At 41.3% G+C, this 15,183-nt stretch overlaps 1 protein-coding gene across 1 annotated transcript in view; it reads right to left on the bottom strand.

The window, feature by feature from the left end:
- The window catches only part of INPP5F (inositol polyphosphate-5-phosphatase F), a 91,518-nt gene extending 76,703 nt beyond the window's left edge, over positions 1-14,815 (bottom strand). The window contains exon 1 of the mRNA XM_068961477.1: positions 14,719-14,815. Coding sequence (XP_068817578.1) covers positions 14,719-14,815 — 97 coding nt within the window. The remainder of the gene's footprint in view (positions 1-14,718) is intronic.
- Between the last annotated feature and the right edge of the window lie 368 nt (positions 14,816-15,183).

Genomic DNA, 15,183 nt, shown 5'->3' with positions numbered 1-15,183 from the left:
TCATCAAAAAATCTACAAACAATAAATGTTGGAGAGGATGTGGAGAAAAGGGAACTATTGTGGGTGGAAAATTGATACAGTCACTATGGAGAAGAGCATGGATATTCCTTAAACTAAGTATAAAACTACCATATGACCCAGCAATCCCACTACTGAGAATATACCCTGAAAAAAAACCCACAATTCTAAAATATATGTGTACCCCAATGTTCATTGCATAAGTATTTACAATAGCCAGGACATGGAAGCAACCTATATGTCCATCGACAGATGAATGGATAAAGCAGTTATGGTACATGTATACAAAAGAGTATTACTCAGCCATAAAAGGAATAAATTTTAGTCAGCTAAACTGAGGTGGATGAACCTAGACCCCTGTTATACAGAGTAAAGCAAGTCAGAAAGAGAGAAAATAAATATATACGGAATCTAGAAAAATGTTACTGGTGAATCTATTTGCAGGGCAGGAATAGGGACGCGGATATAGAAAACAGACTTCTGGACACAGTACGGCGAGGAAAAGATGGAACAAACTAAGAGAGTACCACTGAAATGTACACATTACCACGTGTAAAACAGACAGCCAGTGGGAAGATGCTCTGTAACGACAGAGGGTGAGATGGGACTGGGAGGGAGGCTCAGTTCAGCTCAGTTCAGTCACTCAGTCGCGTCCAACTCTTTGCGACCCCAGGAATCGCAGCACACCAGGCCTCCCTGTCCATCACCAGCTCCCGGAGTTCACTCAAACTCATGTCCATCAAGTCGGTGATGCCATCCAGCCATCCCATCCTCTGTCGTCCCCTGCTCCTCCTGCCCCCAATCCCTCCCAGCATCAGAGTCTTTTCCAATGAGTCAACTCCTGCTTCACACTGCTGTACAAAAGAAATCAATCCAACATTGTAAAGTAATTATCCTCCAATTAAAAATAAATACTAAAAAATAAGAAAAGTCCCAAAACACAAATCTCTGCTAGGTGGGTATTTTTAATAATAAAAGCATTTCTCTTTCAATAAATGTAATAAATGATGACTTCTCATGTGATTTCTCACAATGAAAGACAACTAAAATTTGGGAAACTTTAAATTATCTTAAAATCTCTAAGAAGTGCTCAAAGTTTCTCACACCAATAAAGAGACAAGAGACAAGCCAGTGGAGGAAGGTCTGAAGCAGGCTACGTAACTGGCACAAGAAGGGAGGCTAAACGTGTCTTTTTGAGCTGCTATGACTTTATGCATGGTACAGTGTCTAACACATGATAGACACTTCAAAATATATGTGTAGTTTTTAATCTGTTACTAAGGAAATAAAAATAAAAGCACTAGCAGAGTGTTCACATAGAGACCAGTATAAACCATATTGGTCTAAGCATATGTAGTAACTTCAGTTCAGTTGCATCCGACTCTTTTCGACCCCGTGGATTGCATGCAGTAACTTAGCATATGCTTATTAATGGACACCCTTGTCACCATTATTAATGGTTACTCTGGAGGCAGAAGGCATGGGAATGGCAGTGAAAATGGCCAGTGGGCTTGTCCTTCCACAAAGAATAGCCAGGTAATTTATCTGCTCCAACAAATGTACTGCCTTCTAAGCCTTCCTTGAAAGGCATATTCCAATGTGGCACAAATTTCAAAACAGAAACATTTGAAGTTTGCAAATAGGTTTTAAATTTTAGGATTATCAAAATTATCTAGCAAAGAGTAGAGTTGCTTACCAATTACAAAAGCGTAGGGTTTGGGAAATAATGCCAAATTTTAATTAATGAAATCATTAAAGGAACATACACCCCCAAACATAAGTATTTTGTCATAAGTTGTCTGACCCATTAGGTCAACATTTCCACTCTTATTTCAGATCCCATTTGGCAGTACATGGCTTCTATTTTCATATGCCCTCCTCTTCCTGGTATACAGAAAACAAGTGATTAAGTACTGTGTGCTTGCAGAGAGCATGAGTCACTCATTCCAAGAGCCATAACTGATGTCGCTCTCTGAGCCCAAGAACAACCCTGGGCTTTGCAGAGCTGCTGAAGTTTATAGGCAGTTTCTCCTGTGTCAAAAAAAAAAAAAAAAAAGAACAAGGTCCAAGGTATGCATACATAATCTGACCTGTTTCATTTCCTGCTAAAGACAAAAGGTGTTATTGCTCTGAAAAGGCAATTACCAACACCAAAGTCAAACAGATGAGGGAAAGGGTTCTACAATGAGGAACTAGAAGGTCCAGTGGTTAGCTTATCCATACTTCAATTCTCAAAATTTAATTAGGCCAGAAGAAAAGGTTAAGGAGTAATTTGATTCAGTTGCCTTCTTATAAATGCAAAATTTGATATACATTTCTCTCAACTCTAACAGTAATTATTTTCTAGCATTCAGCAAGCTAAAGAGTTAATCCAATTTAAAAGTCCTAACAGCTACTGTTTTCCCAGTGTGAACTCCAGCTGAGTGGCCCTGGACCTTGGCCATCATTGTCATCATCTGGGAGCTTTATACATACTGATGCCTGGGCCCCACACCTGGAGAGTCTGACTCTGTTGGTCAGGGTGCGGCCCAGGCATAGGTATTTTGCAAATTTCTTCCAGAAGATTCTAAGGTAAGCCAGGTTGAGAATTACAGGTCAAACTGATTATAGGCTACTAGTTGGACTCTGCATTAGTAGCTTAGTTTTATCCTACCAGTCTGATTCAAAGATGATGCCTGTCCATGTACAGCTTTGAACTATTTTCATATAATTAAGTACCATAAACTGCCGAAAGAGCTCATAATACAATGAACTGGCAAAAGCTGGTTAAGCTAGTATAAACAAAAAATACATTTAAAAAAGTAACCCTAAGGGAAAAAGAAAAAAGAAAAAAAAAAAAAAAACTCAGAACAGTTAAAAGATGAGATACATACCTAGAAAAGGGATCCTAAGAATTTCTAGAGTTCTCCATTAAAACAGGGCTTTATTAATAATTACAGTGCAGCAACAGGGCTACAAAGTTTTGATCATGAAGGATATTTGGAAGTGTTTTGGGGGGCAGAAGTTCTAAATAGGCACATCTCCAAAGAAGACATACAGGTGACCAACAGTCATGTGAATAGATCCTTAACATCACTAATTATTAGAGAACTACAAGAAGGTATACCACCTCACACAGGTCAGAATGGCCATCATTAAAAAGTCTACAAATAACAAATGTTGGAGAGAGTATGGAGAAAAGAGAACCCTCTTACACTGTTGATTGGAATGGAAATTGGTGCAACTATTATAGAAAAGAACATGGAGGTTCCTCAAAAAACTAAAAATACAGTTGCCATATGATCCAGTAAGCCACTCCTGGGCATATATCCTGACAAAACTATAATCCAAAGGGATACAGGCACCCCTATGCTCACAGCAGCACTATTTACAATACCCAAGACATGGAGACAACCTGAAAGCCCATTAGCAGATGAATGGTTAAAAAAAAGATGTGATGTATATATAAATACTATGGACTACAACATGGATGGACCTAGAGATTACCATACTAAGCAAAGTAAGTCAGAAAGAGAAAGAGAATACAAATACCGTATGATATCACTTATATGTGCAATCTAAAATACAACACAAATAAACAAATCTATGAAACAGAAATAGACTCCAACACAGAGGAAAAGACTTGTGGTTGCCAGAGGAGGGGTGGAAAAAGGAAGCATTAGGAGTTTGGAATTAGCAAATGTAAACTAATACATGCACGCATGTGTTCCTGCTAAGTTGCTTCAGTCATGTCCGGCTCTGGGTGACCCTATGGACTATAGCCCGCCAGGCTCCTCTATCCCTGGGATTCTCCAGCCAAGAATACTGGAGAGAGTTTCCATGCCCTCCTCCAGGGGATCTTCTCAACCTGGCATCAAACTGTGATATATACAAGATAGATAAACATTAAGGTTCTATTGTATAGCATAGGAATCATATGCAATATCCTGTGATAAACTATAATGGAAAAGAATATAAAAAAAGAATGTATATGTAGAACTGAGTCACTTTGCTATACCATAGAAATTAACATAACATTGTCAATCAACTATACTTCAATAAAAAATTGCTTTTTTAGGGGGATTTCCCTGGTGGTCCAGTGGCTAAGATTCCATGCTCCCAATGCAGGGGGCCCAGGGTTTGATCCCTGGTCAGGGAACAAGATCCCATATGCTTTAACTAAGACTTGGGGCAGTCAAATAAATAAGTAAAAATAGTTTAAAATTTTTTAAAAACTCTACACTATCCAAACTAAAAATTGTTATGATTCTCTATTTGAAGTATAAAGTTCTAACTGTCACATCTCAAGAAAGATCCGGTGCAACTCCAAAAAAAGCACAGAGGACAACTAAAGTAAAAGACTTAGGTCCTGAGAGGATCTGATGAATATATATAAGATTATAAAAGATGTGGTCTTTACAGTACATTCGGAATACCAGTATAGGGCACAGAGATTGAAAAGACACAGTTTGAAAATAAATGAAGGGAAGTACAAGCTTAAATGACAACTTTCCCAACTCATTACCTTAGGAAACTGAAAATATAACCAGTCCAAAGAAGGCTTAGCTAAACCTTTGGATAACAAATTCATAAGGCATCACCCAAGAAACATGGCAGTGCGATGCACTCCTGACCTCTGCTCTCCCAAAAACTGTTCTTCAGGGCAATATGACGTTCAGAAGTAGGATTTGAGAGCTAAATAAGAGCATAGGAGAGCTAACAATTGGTATTTTCCTTAGCTCATTTTAGAGCTGGTAACATTAAAATAGCATAAAATTAGCATTCTGACAGTAACCTTTGTCTCTGTCGGTGTTTAAATAACTTCCTAGCTTTCCCCAGAAACTGTTCAAAACTTATTCTCTTCCATCTAGGATTGTCTGTATAGTCATTCTGATACCATAGGTCCTTACCACCAAAAAGCTCTACCTTCAAACACACCATCAGGTCTATTTTAATTGGCCTCAAATCAAGAACCACTTCTAGATCAAGCAGGGGCTGCAGTAGAGTGCCCTGTGGGGGTGGGAGTGCAGGGGAGAACCTGTACTATTTCAGTCTGGCCAGTTAGGCACTATTCATCCCCATAATTTTTTTTTTTTTTTTTTTTCTGAGTACTTACTTAGAACCAAGGCACTGTGCATACAAAGTTATTTCTGGCAAGGCAAAAAAAAATCCATTAAAGTTCACCAGTCACATAGACAGTTTCTTTCAAGACTGTCCACTCTTAGATAAGAAACAATTACAGACTATTTACAGCTGGAAGGAACTTCATGGAATCAAAGAACTCCCTTCTTCCCATTTCTTTATTAGGGAGAAAAATACATTTTCATTATCTTAGAAAAAAGCAGAGGCTTTGAATGTCAAGACCCAGTTAAAATCTCCCACTGAACTCAGCTCTATCACAGTATCTGTCACTCTGAGTCAGTTCAATTCAGTTGCTCAGTGGTGTCTGACTCTTTGCGATCCCATGGACTGCAGCACACCAGGCTTCCCTGTCCATCACCAACTCCCAGAGCTTGCTCAAACTCATGCCCATCAAATTGGTGATGCCATCCAACCGTCTCATCCTCTGTCGTCCCCTTCTCCTCCTGCCTTCAATCTTTCCCAGCATCAGGGTCTTTTCCAAAGAGTCAGTTCTTGGCATCAGGTGGCCCAAGTATCGGAGTTTCAGCTTCAGCATCAGTCCTTCCAATGAATATTCAGGGATAATTTCCTTTAGGATTGACTGATTTGATCTTCTTGCAGTCCAAGGGATTCTGTCACTCTATAATACTATGTATGGCTTTCTCTTGTTGGACCACTACCTGGGCTAGGGCAGAGAGAGTGTTTTATCCAACTTTTTATACAGGCACAACGCCTAGCAGTCAGATCTTCAATAAAGATTTGTTGAAATAAGTAAATGACTTCACAGAATTTCAGACTTAATATAATTTGGAAGGAGAACAAAATAGAATACTAAGTTAGTTGTTGGAGTGGGGAATATTTGAAAGATGCAAAGGGGGATAAATACAGCTACAGGAGATGAATCCTGGAAGTCAAGAAAAACAAGTGCCCAGAGAGAGAGTAGCAAATTAGAAACTCTGCCAAATTCTTTGGTCTGCCCACCACAACTGTTCCCTGGGGGAGGGGAGGGCTATTACGCTGGAAATGGGGAGAAGAATGTTTATATCTGGCATAAAAACAATGTATGAATGACACCATGAAGCATTATTAATATTATACATGAAGCATCATTAATATTATACACGCAAACTACTAAAATTAAGAGCACTGTAGCATATTTAAAATGCCCCAACATTTCAGTTAGATGTTAGGACTATTTCAAATTATGTATGTTGACCATTGCCGAAACTGGAATTTGAAGTTCAGTATAAGTAAAAATGTGGTTTCAAAGAATAAGATTCATAAATTTTCATAAAGATAAAATAATGCACTTTGTATTTTTATATATCCCACTATAAAGCTAAAGAAATTCAAGGTTAAATTTGAAAGAATCTGCAATTAAAATAAGGTAACTTAAAAGAAAATACATGGAATACTGATCTAAAATCAACCTGTACTTCCTTCAACCAGCCTCAAAGAAAGCTGGCAGGAGAGGATGCTTTTTTGTGAATGAGAACAGTTCTTTTAAGGGTCTCACAGCAACCAGAAAATGAGTCATCTTAACAGAGCATGGGATTTAATTAAGATACTACCACTATGTGTTGTGATAGTACTATAATGCTAAATGTTCAGTGTTAACCCTCACCTTTTAAATACTACTTAAATATTACTTAATGTATTATCAACAGCTACTGATAATAAACTAATGTATTATTTCTCTATTTTGGTAAACATAATCTAATTCAAACATTCTCAGCTCAATTATGGTCAGCTGACACATAAGATTATGACTTAACCCAGCTAAAGAGTTATTTGTTAGAGATTCTAAGACATTGTTGGAGAAGGAAATGGCAACCCACTCCAGTGTTCTTGCCTGGAGAATTCTATGGACAGAGGAGCCTGGTAGGCTACAGTCTATGGGGTCACAAACAGTCAGACACGACTGAGTGATTTTCACTTTCTTAAACATTGCTGTTACTTCTTAGACTTGTGTTTGCTAGATTTTAAAAGGTTATATCTTAAAACATATGAACAGGAATAGTACAGTTTACAATAAGGTGTACAAAGAGATAATAATACAGCTCTTAAAGACCTAATACATTTAAATCCTCAGAAAACCACACCAAGGTTAGACTATGGCTCTCAGAATACACTCAATCAATACTATACCCAAATTAGTTTGATTTTCCAATAGCCTTGTATCTATCTGCAAATACATTAGCTAATTTTGTCATAAATCATAAAAACCAAAATCAGCAACAAGCAATTTTTTTGACATAGGGCCAGCTAGAGAAAAATAAAAAATGTCTTTGAGTCTCATTTATTTTCATTTAAAAACAAAAAAGATCTGTTGAATCCCATAGAACTAAAATTCAGATTCCTCCCTTTCCTGAATAAAATGATGACAGACTAGCATCTTTTAAAAAGCTGGTTAAGACAGCAGCATTTTAGTCCTCTGTTCTTCTGTTCTCTATTTAATCCTCACAACAACCTCTTTGCTGCTCGAGATACATGGGGTCAACCAGAAACCAGACTTACTTCAATTCATTCCTACCATTTTTACAGAAGACCAGCAGTGGGCCACATGGAGGGACACAGTAATGAATCTCCACCTCCCTCTCGCTGAGTGGGCTTAGTCAGGCTGCCCAGGTGGGACAAGGGAAGCCATTTGGCTGGACATCCTGGAACAGCACCAATGTAGTCACGTTCTGGAAAGACCAAGCTCTCTGGGCACCCTGGTTCCTGACACCTTCATGCTCTGCCCTAAAGGCCTGCATGTTGCCTCTCCTCTGAAGCCAGCCTTTGGCAAGTGCTGGTCTCTGCTGTCATGGCCTGGTCAGAACACAGGCATCTCGGAATCAGTGATGCTATGAAAGTCCCTCCCCTTTTTGGAGGCGGGTGCCCTAAAGACTCTTCCTCCTCCATTCCCTCTCTGCTTTATGTGCTCTGAAAGGATGTCTGTGAAACTGGATCTGGAACTCTTGCAAAGCTAGACTGGGAAGGCTTCAGGTTGCTCATCACCAGGTGAAATAGTTCCCATCCAGTACTTATCAGTGTTTCTGCTTCAAGATCTTCCCTCTCTCTATTCCCTCCCCAACCCCCAAATGTTCTAAGAAACCTGAGAAACCTGATAAACTGACCCTAACTGGAAAAACTAGTCAATCTATTAAAAAAAACAATATTCCCGGTAACTATACAAACTAGTTTACAAGACAAGACTCAGGACAGGTGAAATGTCAAAAAGCCAGGAGTCCCATTATCAGTCTTTTATTCTATCGATCCATAGATCCTTCCTCAATGAGCATACTTCGACATTTGAGAGGCTATTTTATTCTCTACACAGACTACATGATAATGAGTTATGGTTGTTACAGATATGTTTCAGATATTCCCCATAAAAATATAAATCCCAGGGCTTCCCTGGTGGCTCAGTGGTAAAGAATCCGCCTCCCAACGAAGGAGACACAGGTTCCATCCCTGATCTATGAAGATTCCACATGCCACGGAGCAACTAAGCCCCTGGTAATACAATGACTGAGGCCAGGAGCCACAACCACTGAAGCTTATGCACCTACAGAAAAGCCCACGCAGTAATGAAAACCCAGCACAGCCATAAATAAATATTATTAAATATATATATGAATCCTATAACTTTGCGGTCAAGAAGGTAAAGGTTTATAAAACATTTTTGTCAATATTGAGAAAAACTTGGCTTTGGAGTCAGTATGGAGTTGGAAGTCTGGCTCTCCCTCGTATTCTTTAAACTTGGGCAAATTACTTCTCTGTCCCTGTAAAATCAGAATTAGAAAAATCTAAGATTTACTGGGAGGATGACATGAAACAGGACACATACAGGGCTTAGAACAGTGTCTGGTTAACAAAAATACTCAATAAATAAAAGCCACTGTTATTAGCTGCTATTTTTAATGTATTTATTTTTAATTGAAGGATAATTGCTTTACAATATTATGTTGGTTTCTGCCATACATCAACACAAATCAGCCATAGGTATACCTATGTCCCCTCACTCTTGAACCTCCCTCCCACCTCCCAACCCTCTAGGTTGTCTCAGAGTATTATTACCTACTATTAATCTTAGCTGACAAAGTAGACAATATGCACAAAACCTTCCCTCTATCTGTAAAACTTGATTCTGAAAATTGTCATCATTCACCCTACAAAGACTACTTTTTTTTTTAAGCCAAAGAAAGGGTGAAAGTTTTTGGAAAGATGTGTTTTCTGCTTTGCATGTGTAACAGTAAATGTTCATAAAATAAGTTTACAGATCTCAATCCAACTGCTGGCCTGTTAGAAATATAAAATATGGGGTAAGAAGTTTTCAAGGTATAAACCTGGTAAGCTTTAAAAGAAACTGAAAACTACAGACACTAGAAAAAACTGGTTATTCAACAGCAACAACAATGGTTTAAAAGATTTTTACAATATATTTAATAACTAATTGTTAAATTTAAATGCCCTATTATATTTTGTCACGGTACTTTGTGAAGTTTTAGTAAACAAGATTTTTTTAAAAGGTAAAGTTAAAATTTTTTTCAAATACTATATAACACAAAATGCTTAACTGAACAGTTTCATAAAATATAATTTTGCAAAGGAGATAAAAGTTCTATTTAGATGTCAGTTCTGTAGCTAATCTCATTCAAAAAAGTTTTCATGACATATTAAAAATAATTTCATTATCAAAAAATAACTAGGAAAAACACAAACACATTTTTATGTTTCTGTGCATTCTAACAGATAACTAGCATCCCCTCCAATAACTGTTCACTGGTATTTATCAGTTTCATCTCTAGTTTACACGCTCTGTGAATGTCACCTGTATGACACACTCTACCATCTTTTTGTGGTCACTTCGTTTCAGAATGAAGCAACACATAGCAGTAACTTATATAACACTGGTCTATCAGAACAATACCTACAAGGACAAGGGGAAGCAATTTTAAGATTAAAGAGATAAGACCATATCACCCTTTCCCAACGGTGGACTATATTACATTGCTTTTTTTTAAATTACAGCCCTTATTCTCAGATAGTGAAACTCCACTCTCAGAAGATTACTGAATGTTTACACAGTACTTTACCATTTTCTGTGGTTGAAAATAAAACTAAATACTTTCCTCTGGTGGCCATTACCCTGAGAGAGACATAGTGAAAAAGTGAAAGGGTTAGTCGCTCAATCGTCTCTGACTCTCTGTGACCCCATGGATTGTAGCCCGCCAGGCTCCTCTGTCCGCGGAATCTTCAAGGCAAGAATTCTGGAGTGGGTAGCCATTCCCTTCTTCAGGGGATCTTCCTGACCCAGGAATAGAATTCAGATTTCCTACTGCATGAGCCACCAGGGAAGCCCCTAACCCAAAAAGCAGTTCTAAGTATGATCCCAGACTACGCATTATCCTTAAAAGAATGGAAACACCAGAAAAAATATTCAACTCTTTAGAAGAAAAAATGTAAGCAACATTAGAGAAGAAAATAAGGAATACCATCACAAATAATTTTTTTAAGTGTCGTTAAATCAGAAAAACATCACAAGTGGAAATGCATCTTTCCTCACATTTATTTCCTTATTCAGCTGGACAGATTTTCCACCCCAGTTAGAAGATATTCAAAATAGGCCCTGAAATGAGTGAGTATAACACAATATCCTATATTTATGACAATGATATTACTGAGAGAAAACCCGGACTTAATTTAATTCAGTTCAACTCAACCAAAAACGCCTTCTGTGTCCAACACTCAAGCTCAGAGATACCAAGATAAGCAGAATAAAGTCCTCGCTTGAGGAATGCTCTGTCCACTGGGGAAGAAGTAAGAAAACTATTTTCATACGAAGCAGTAAGAGCTACAAACAAAATGTGTACCAAGTGTATAAAACACCTGGAAACACAAAAAGGTGACCAATAATTCTGCCCCAGGAATGCAGAGTGTGGTGAGCACAGAGAAGGGGTGGCATCCAAACTGGATCTTACAAAATAAGGAAAAGAGACCAACAGTAACAAGCATTCGAAGCTAAGGAAATGGTCATTTTAACCTTAAATATCAATAATGATCCATCTGATATCACTAGAAAAGAATACCGTTTCAGGTTGTTCAATAGCCACAAACATAAAAATCACAATGTTCACAAGCTCTTTTGGTTTTATGATACTGCCCTTTAGAAACAAAAGGGAGCTGGCTAGTAATATATTCAGCTGAATAATCAATAAGAAACTATGAAAAATCGTAAATGCTTTAATTACAAACAACAGCAAAACTGGCTGTAAAAGCAGAGGGAAATGATCCAATAAAATGGAGAATTTTAAGTCAGTGTACAGAGATCTGATAACAATTAAAAAGCCATTATTCCATTTAGTAGTTGTTGTCTAAGTCATGTCTAAGTCTAAGTCATGTTGTCTAAGTCAGTTACTAAGTCATGTCCAACTCTTTGCAACACACTAGGCTCCTCTGTCCTCCACTATCTTCCAGAGTTTGCTCAAACTCATGTCCATTGAGTCAGTGATTCCATCCAACTATCTCATCCTCTGCCGACCCCATCTCCTTTTGCCTTCACTCTTTCCCAGCATCAGGGTCTTTTCCAATGAGCTGGCTCATTTATTCTACGGTCATTCTTTAGAAAGGCTCTTGAGTACTAGATAGGATAAACTATTTAAAGTCAAGAGCATGAGGTTCTTTATTTGCTCGCTATATGTACTTGAACACCTGAAGGTGTTCAAAACAGGCTTTTCTGAAAGATAATGGCCTCTTCCTTCCTCTGTATTTTTGGTCTACTTTAGTCTGTGATTGGCTACATCCTAAGAAGTGAGATAAACCTAATTGCCAAGACTACAACCAATTTACTCAGAAAAAAGTTAATTTGCCTTCTGATAGGGACTTTGGATACATAAATGGTAATTCAAATTACATAGCTTAATTCAAAATCTAGGCCCAGGTTTCCCTTAAGTTTCCTTAAAGTCTTAAGCCAATAGCCCGTTCGAGCTTCCTCAGCTCAGAAGTATGGGGGTTTAAGTATTCTTCCACTAGAAAGGTAAGCTACTAGCCAGCACCCTGTAAGAGTTGACTTACTTCACTTGAGGGGAACAACTTATCCCTAATCAGTATCAGCATTTGTCACTCAATCGTGTCCGACTCTGCAATCCCATGGACTGTAGCCCGCCAGGATCCTCTGTCCATGGGATTCTCCAGGCAAGAATAATGGAGTGGGAAGCCATTTCCTTCTCTGTGGGATCTTCCAGACCCAGGGATTGAACCCAGGTCTCCCACACTGGGGGCAGATTCTTTACCGTCTGAACCACCAGGGAAGCCCTGGAAGAGGGCTGACTTACTTCACTTGAGGGGAGCAACTTATCCTTAAAGCTATTAGGACTGGACAGGTTTCTGCGTACAAGAAATGAACACAAACCAAACAGAATGACAAATAATTCACTTAAAGTCGTCTATTTAGAGGACTTACCTCCTTTCATGTAATTCCACCGTCCTGGTTCATCTCTATAAATCTTAGGGGCTGAGAGAAAAGGAGAGAGTAGCCCTAGAAATGGAGACAACCACACCCACCCCTATTTATATCTGCCTCAATTCGCTATAAGTGAGTGAGTGAGTGAAGTCGCTCAGTCGTGTCCGACTCTTTGCAACCCCGTGGACTATAGCCAACCAGGCTCCTCCGTCCATGGAATTCTCCAAGCAAGAATACTGGAGTGGGTTGCCATTTCCTTCTCCGGGGGATGTTCCCGACCCAGGGATCAAACCCGGGTCTCCTGCATTGAAGGCAGACGCTTTAACCTCTGAGCCAGGGAAGCCATACTGACACACAAGTGACCTAGAGGTTTCCTGAGTGTTTTCCATGAAACACGGCTATTCTTGTCCTCAGAGAGGTACACCGAACAAACACTTAAACTGGCATTGTTTCAAAAACGTTTCATTATGTACAAAGACCAAAAAAGTCAAACCCTCATTTTACAGCTGAGGAAATGAAGTGCAGAAGTGTTCTGTCCAGTGAGTTAAAGATGATGTCAAGTTCTATCCAGCTGAAATAGTTAATTTTAAGCCCTTAGAATCCAAAGAGCTGGCTCTTTGGCAGCCTAGGGAATTTTGCAATCTACCTTCCCTCAGTTTGCACTTGAAGCCTTCCCCAAACATTGGGGGCGGGGTGGGGGGAAAGACCAGGCAAATGATCAAATCAGGAAAAACAGAAAAGAATGACTGGAGACTGGCCAAAATTAGCCTATCTACAACACCATCTGTCTCAAGATTATCAAGAACCTTATCTGGGTGCAGTAGTTTCTCTTCCATTCTGAATAGAGGAAATGTAATAGCAAGAAAACACACCCCAAATTTGGGGGGGGGGGGGTAAAAAACTCCTTCACTGCTCTAGCAAATCAACCACCAGAGCTTCCAAGGCAAGTAGTAGAACCGGTCAGCAAGTGTCTTAGGGGCCAATTCTCCTCTCTGTGACCTCCAGCAAGTTACTCAACCTTTCACACCTGTCTCCTCACTTGAAAATGAAGATACCACCACCTGCCTGGTAAGGTTGTTGTGAGGACTGGGAATAATATATTAAGGGATCAAATCCTTGGAAACCCTCCTATGTATGGTAACTGCTATGAGATATACGAAAGGTTGATTTGTACCTTTCATATTTTCCAATTCATACCACGTAATTCTTTGTCTAGATTACACACAAGAATTACAGGTAAACTCGAAATGTTCTCGCGATTTCCTTAAAGAACTCTGTTCTCTCACATCTCCTAAAAGGGATCTCTGCGGTGATAGGGAAGAGGACCGGCACCCTTGACGGGGAGTGGCTACCGAGCCCCTCCAGAGAACCGCCCCCTGGACTGTCAGCTCTCTGAGGGCAGAGACTGTCCTGCTTAACTCACCACTGTGATCTAGTTTTCCTAACGCAAACTAATGTTGTAGAGTGAGGTATCTCATGACAGCTTACACGACACCCAAACACAGACCTACGAGACTGTGTCGCACAATATTGAGTCACACATAAACATTAAAAGTTGAACACTGCAGGTTAATTGTAATACTAAAAAAATTTTTTAAGGTGCTGTAAATCGAGTGCTTATGAGGTAATCAGAATTAAGCCATGCCTATAATGATAAGGGACCAGAAACACATAGATGTCAACAGGGACTGAAGCTCCAGCAGGACTTTCTACGGAAACTGGCGCGACCGGGATTCGAACCCAGAACTTGCCCGGAAGGAGGGTCAGAGGGCACTCCAGAGAAGAGGCGGCCTTTAAGGCCAGGCGCACCTCGCCCGAACTTTCTGGTGGGCGCCGGCCCGACCCCGGTTGCGGGCGGCTCGACCCAGGTTCCCCTCTCCCCGGGCAGCGGAGCGGATCTCGACGCGGAAGCGTGCTCGGAGGGACGAGGGTCGCCGGCCCTTTGTCCCTGCGGAGGGGCAAGGGGCCCGGCGAGCGCTCCCTCCCCTCAGGAAATAATGACAGATCTCGCGCCCTCGCTCGCGCCCGCCCCGCCCGCCACGGCCGCAGGCGGCGCCCGATCCGCAGCCTCCGGCTGAGGGGCCCGGCCGCGCCCCCTCACCGGTCCCCCCGACCCGCCCAGGGCGACCCCCGCCCCCCGCCGCCAGCCTCACCCGGTCGGAGCTGGAGGCCGCCGTCGCGGCGGCTGCACCACAGCGCGCGCTCGCCCTGCTGCAGGATGTAGTGGTCCTTAGCTTGGAAGAGCTCCATGCTGGCCCCAGCCGCCGAGGGAGGCGGCGGCGGCTTGGGTGCGCCCCCCGGCTCGGCGGCGGCGGCTCGCGCGGGCAGTCCTCGTCGGCCGGGGCCGCCTGAGACCGCGCTTCAGGGAGCTGCGGCTGAGGAAGCGCCCCTGCTGCCCGACCTGCGGGAGGAGAACTCGCCCCGGCGGCGACGGCGGCGGCGGCGGCGGCCTTGGAGGCCTCTCCTCGGCTCCGCCCCTTTCCCGGCCCCGCCCCCGGCACCTCCCCTGGCTTCTCCTTGCCCCCCTTCCCGGCCACTCCCCCGACTGCCCCAGGCTCCGCCCCCTCCCCGTTTCCTCCCCGCCCCTTTCGCTTAGTGCACCTTTCGGTTCCTCTTGC

This window comes from Capricornis sumatraensis, chromosome 23 (genome assembly GCF_032405125.1).
Source record: "Capricornis sumatraensis isolate serow.1 chromosome 23, serow.2, whole genome shotgun sequence".
Taxonomy (NCBI): domain Eukaryota; kingdom Metazoa; phylum Chordata; class Mammalia; order Artiodactyla; family Bovidae; genus Capricornis; species Capricornis sumatraensis.
The sequence above is the reverse complement of the archived record's forward strand: the minus strand, read 5'-3'. Positions and strand labels throughout refer to the sequence as shown.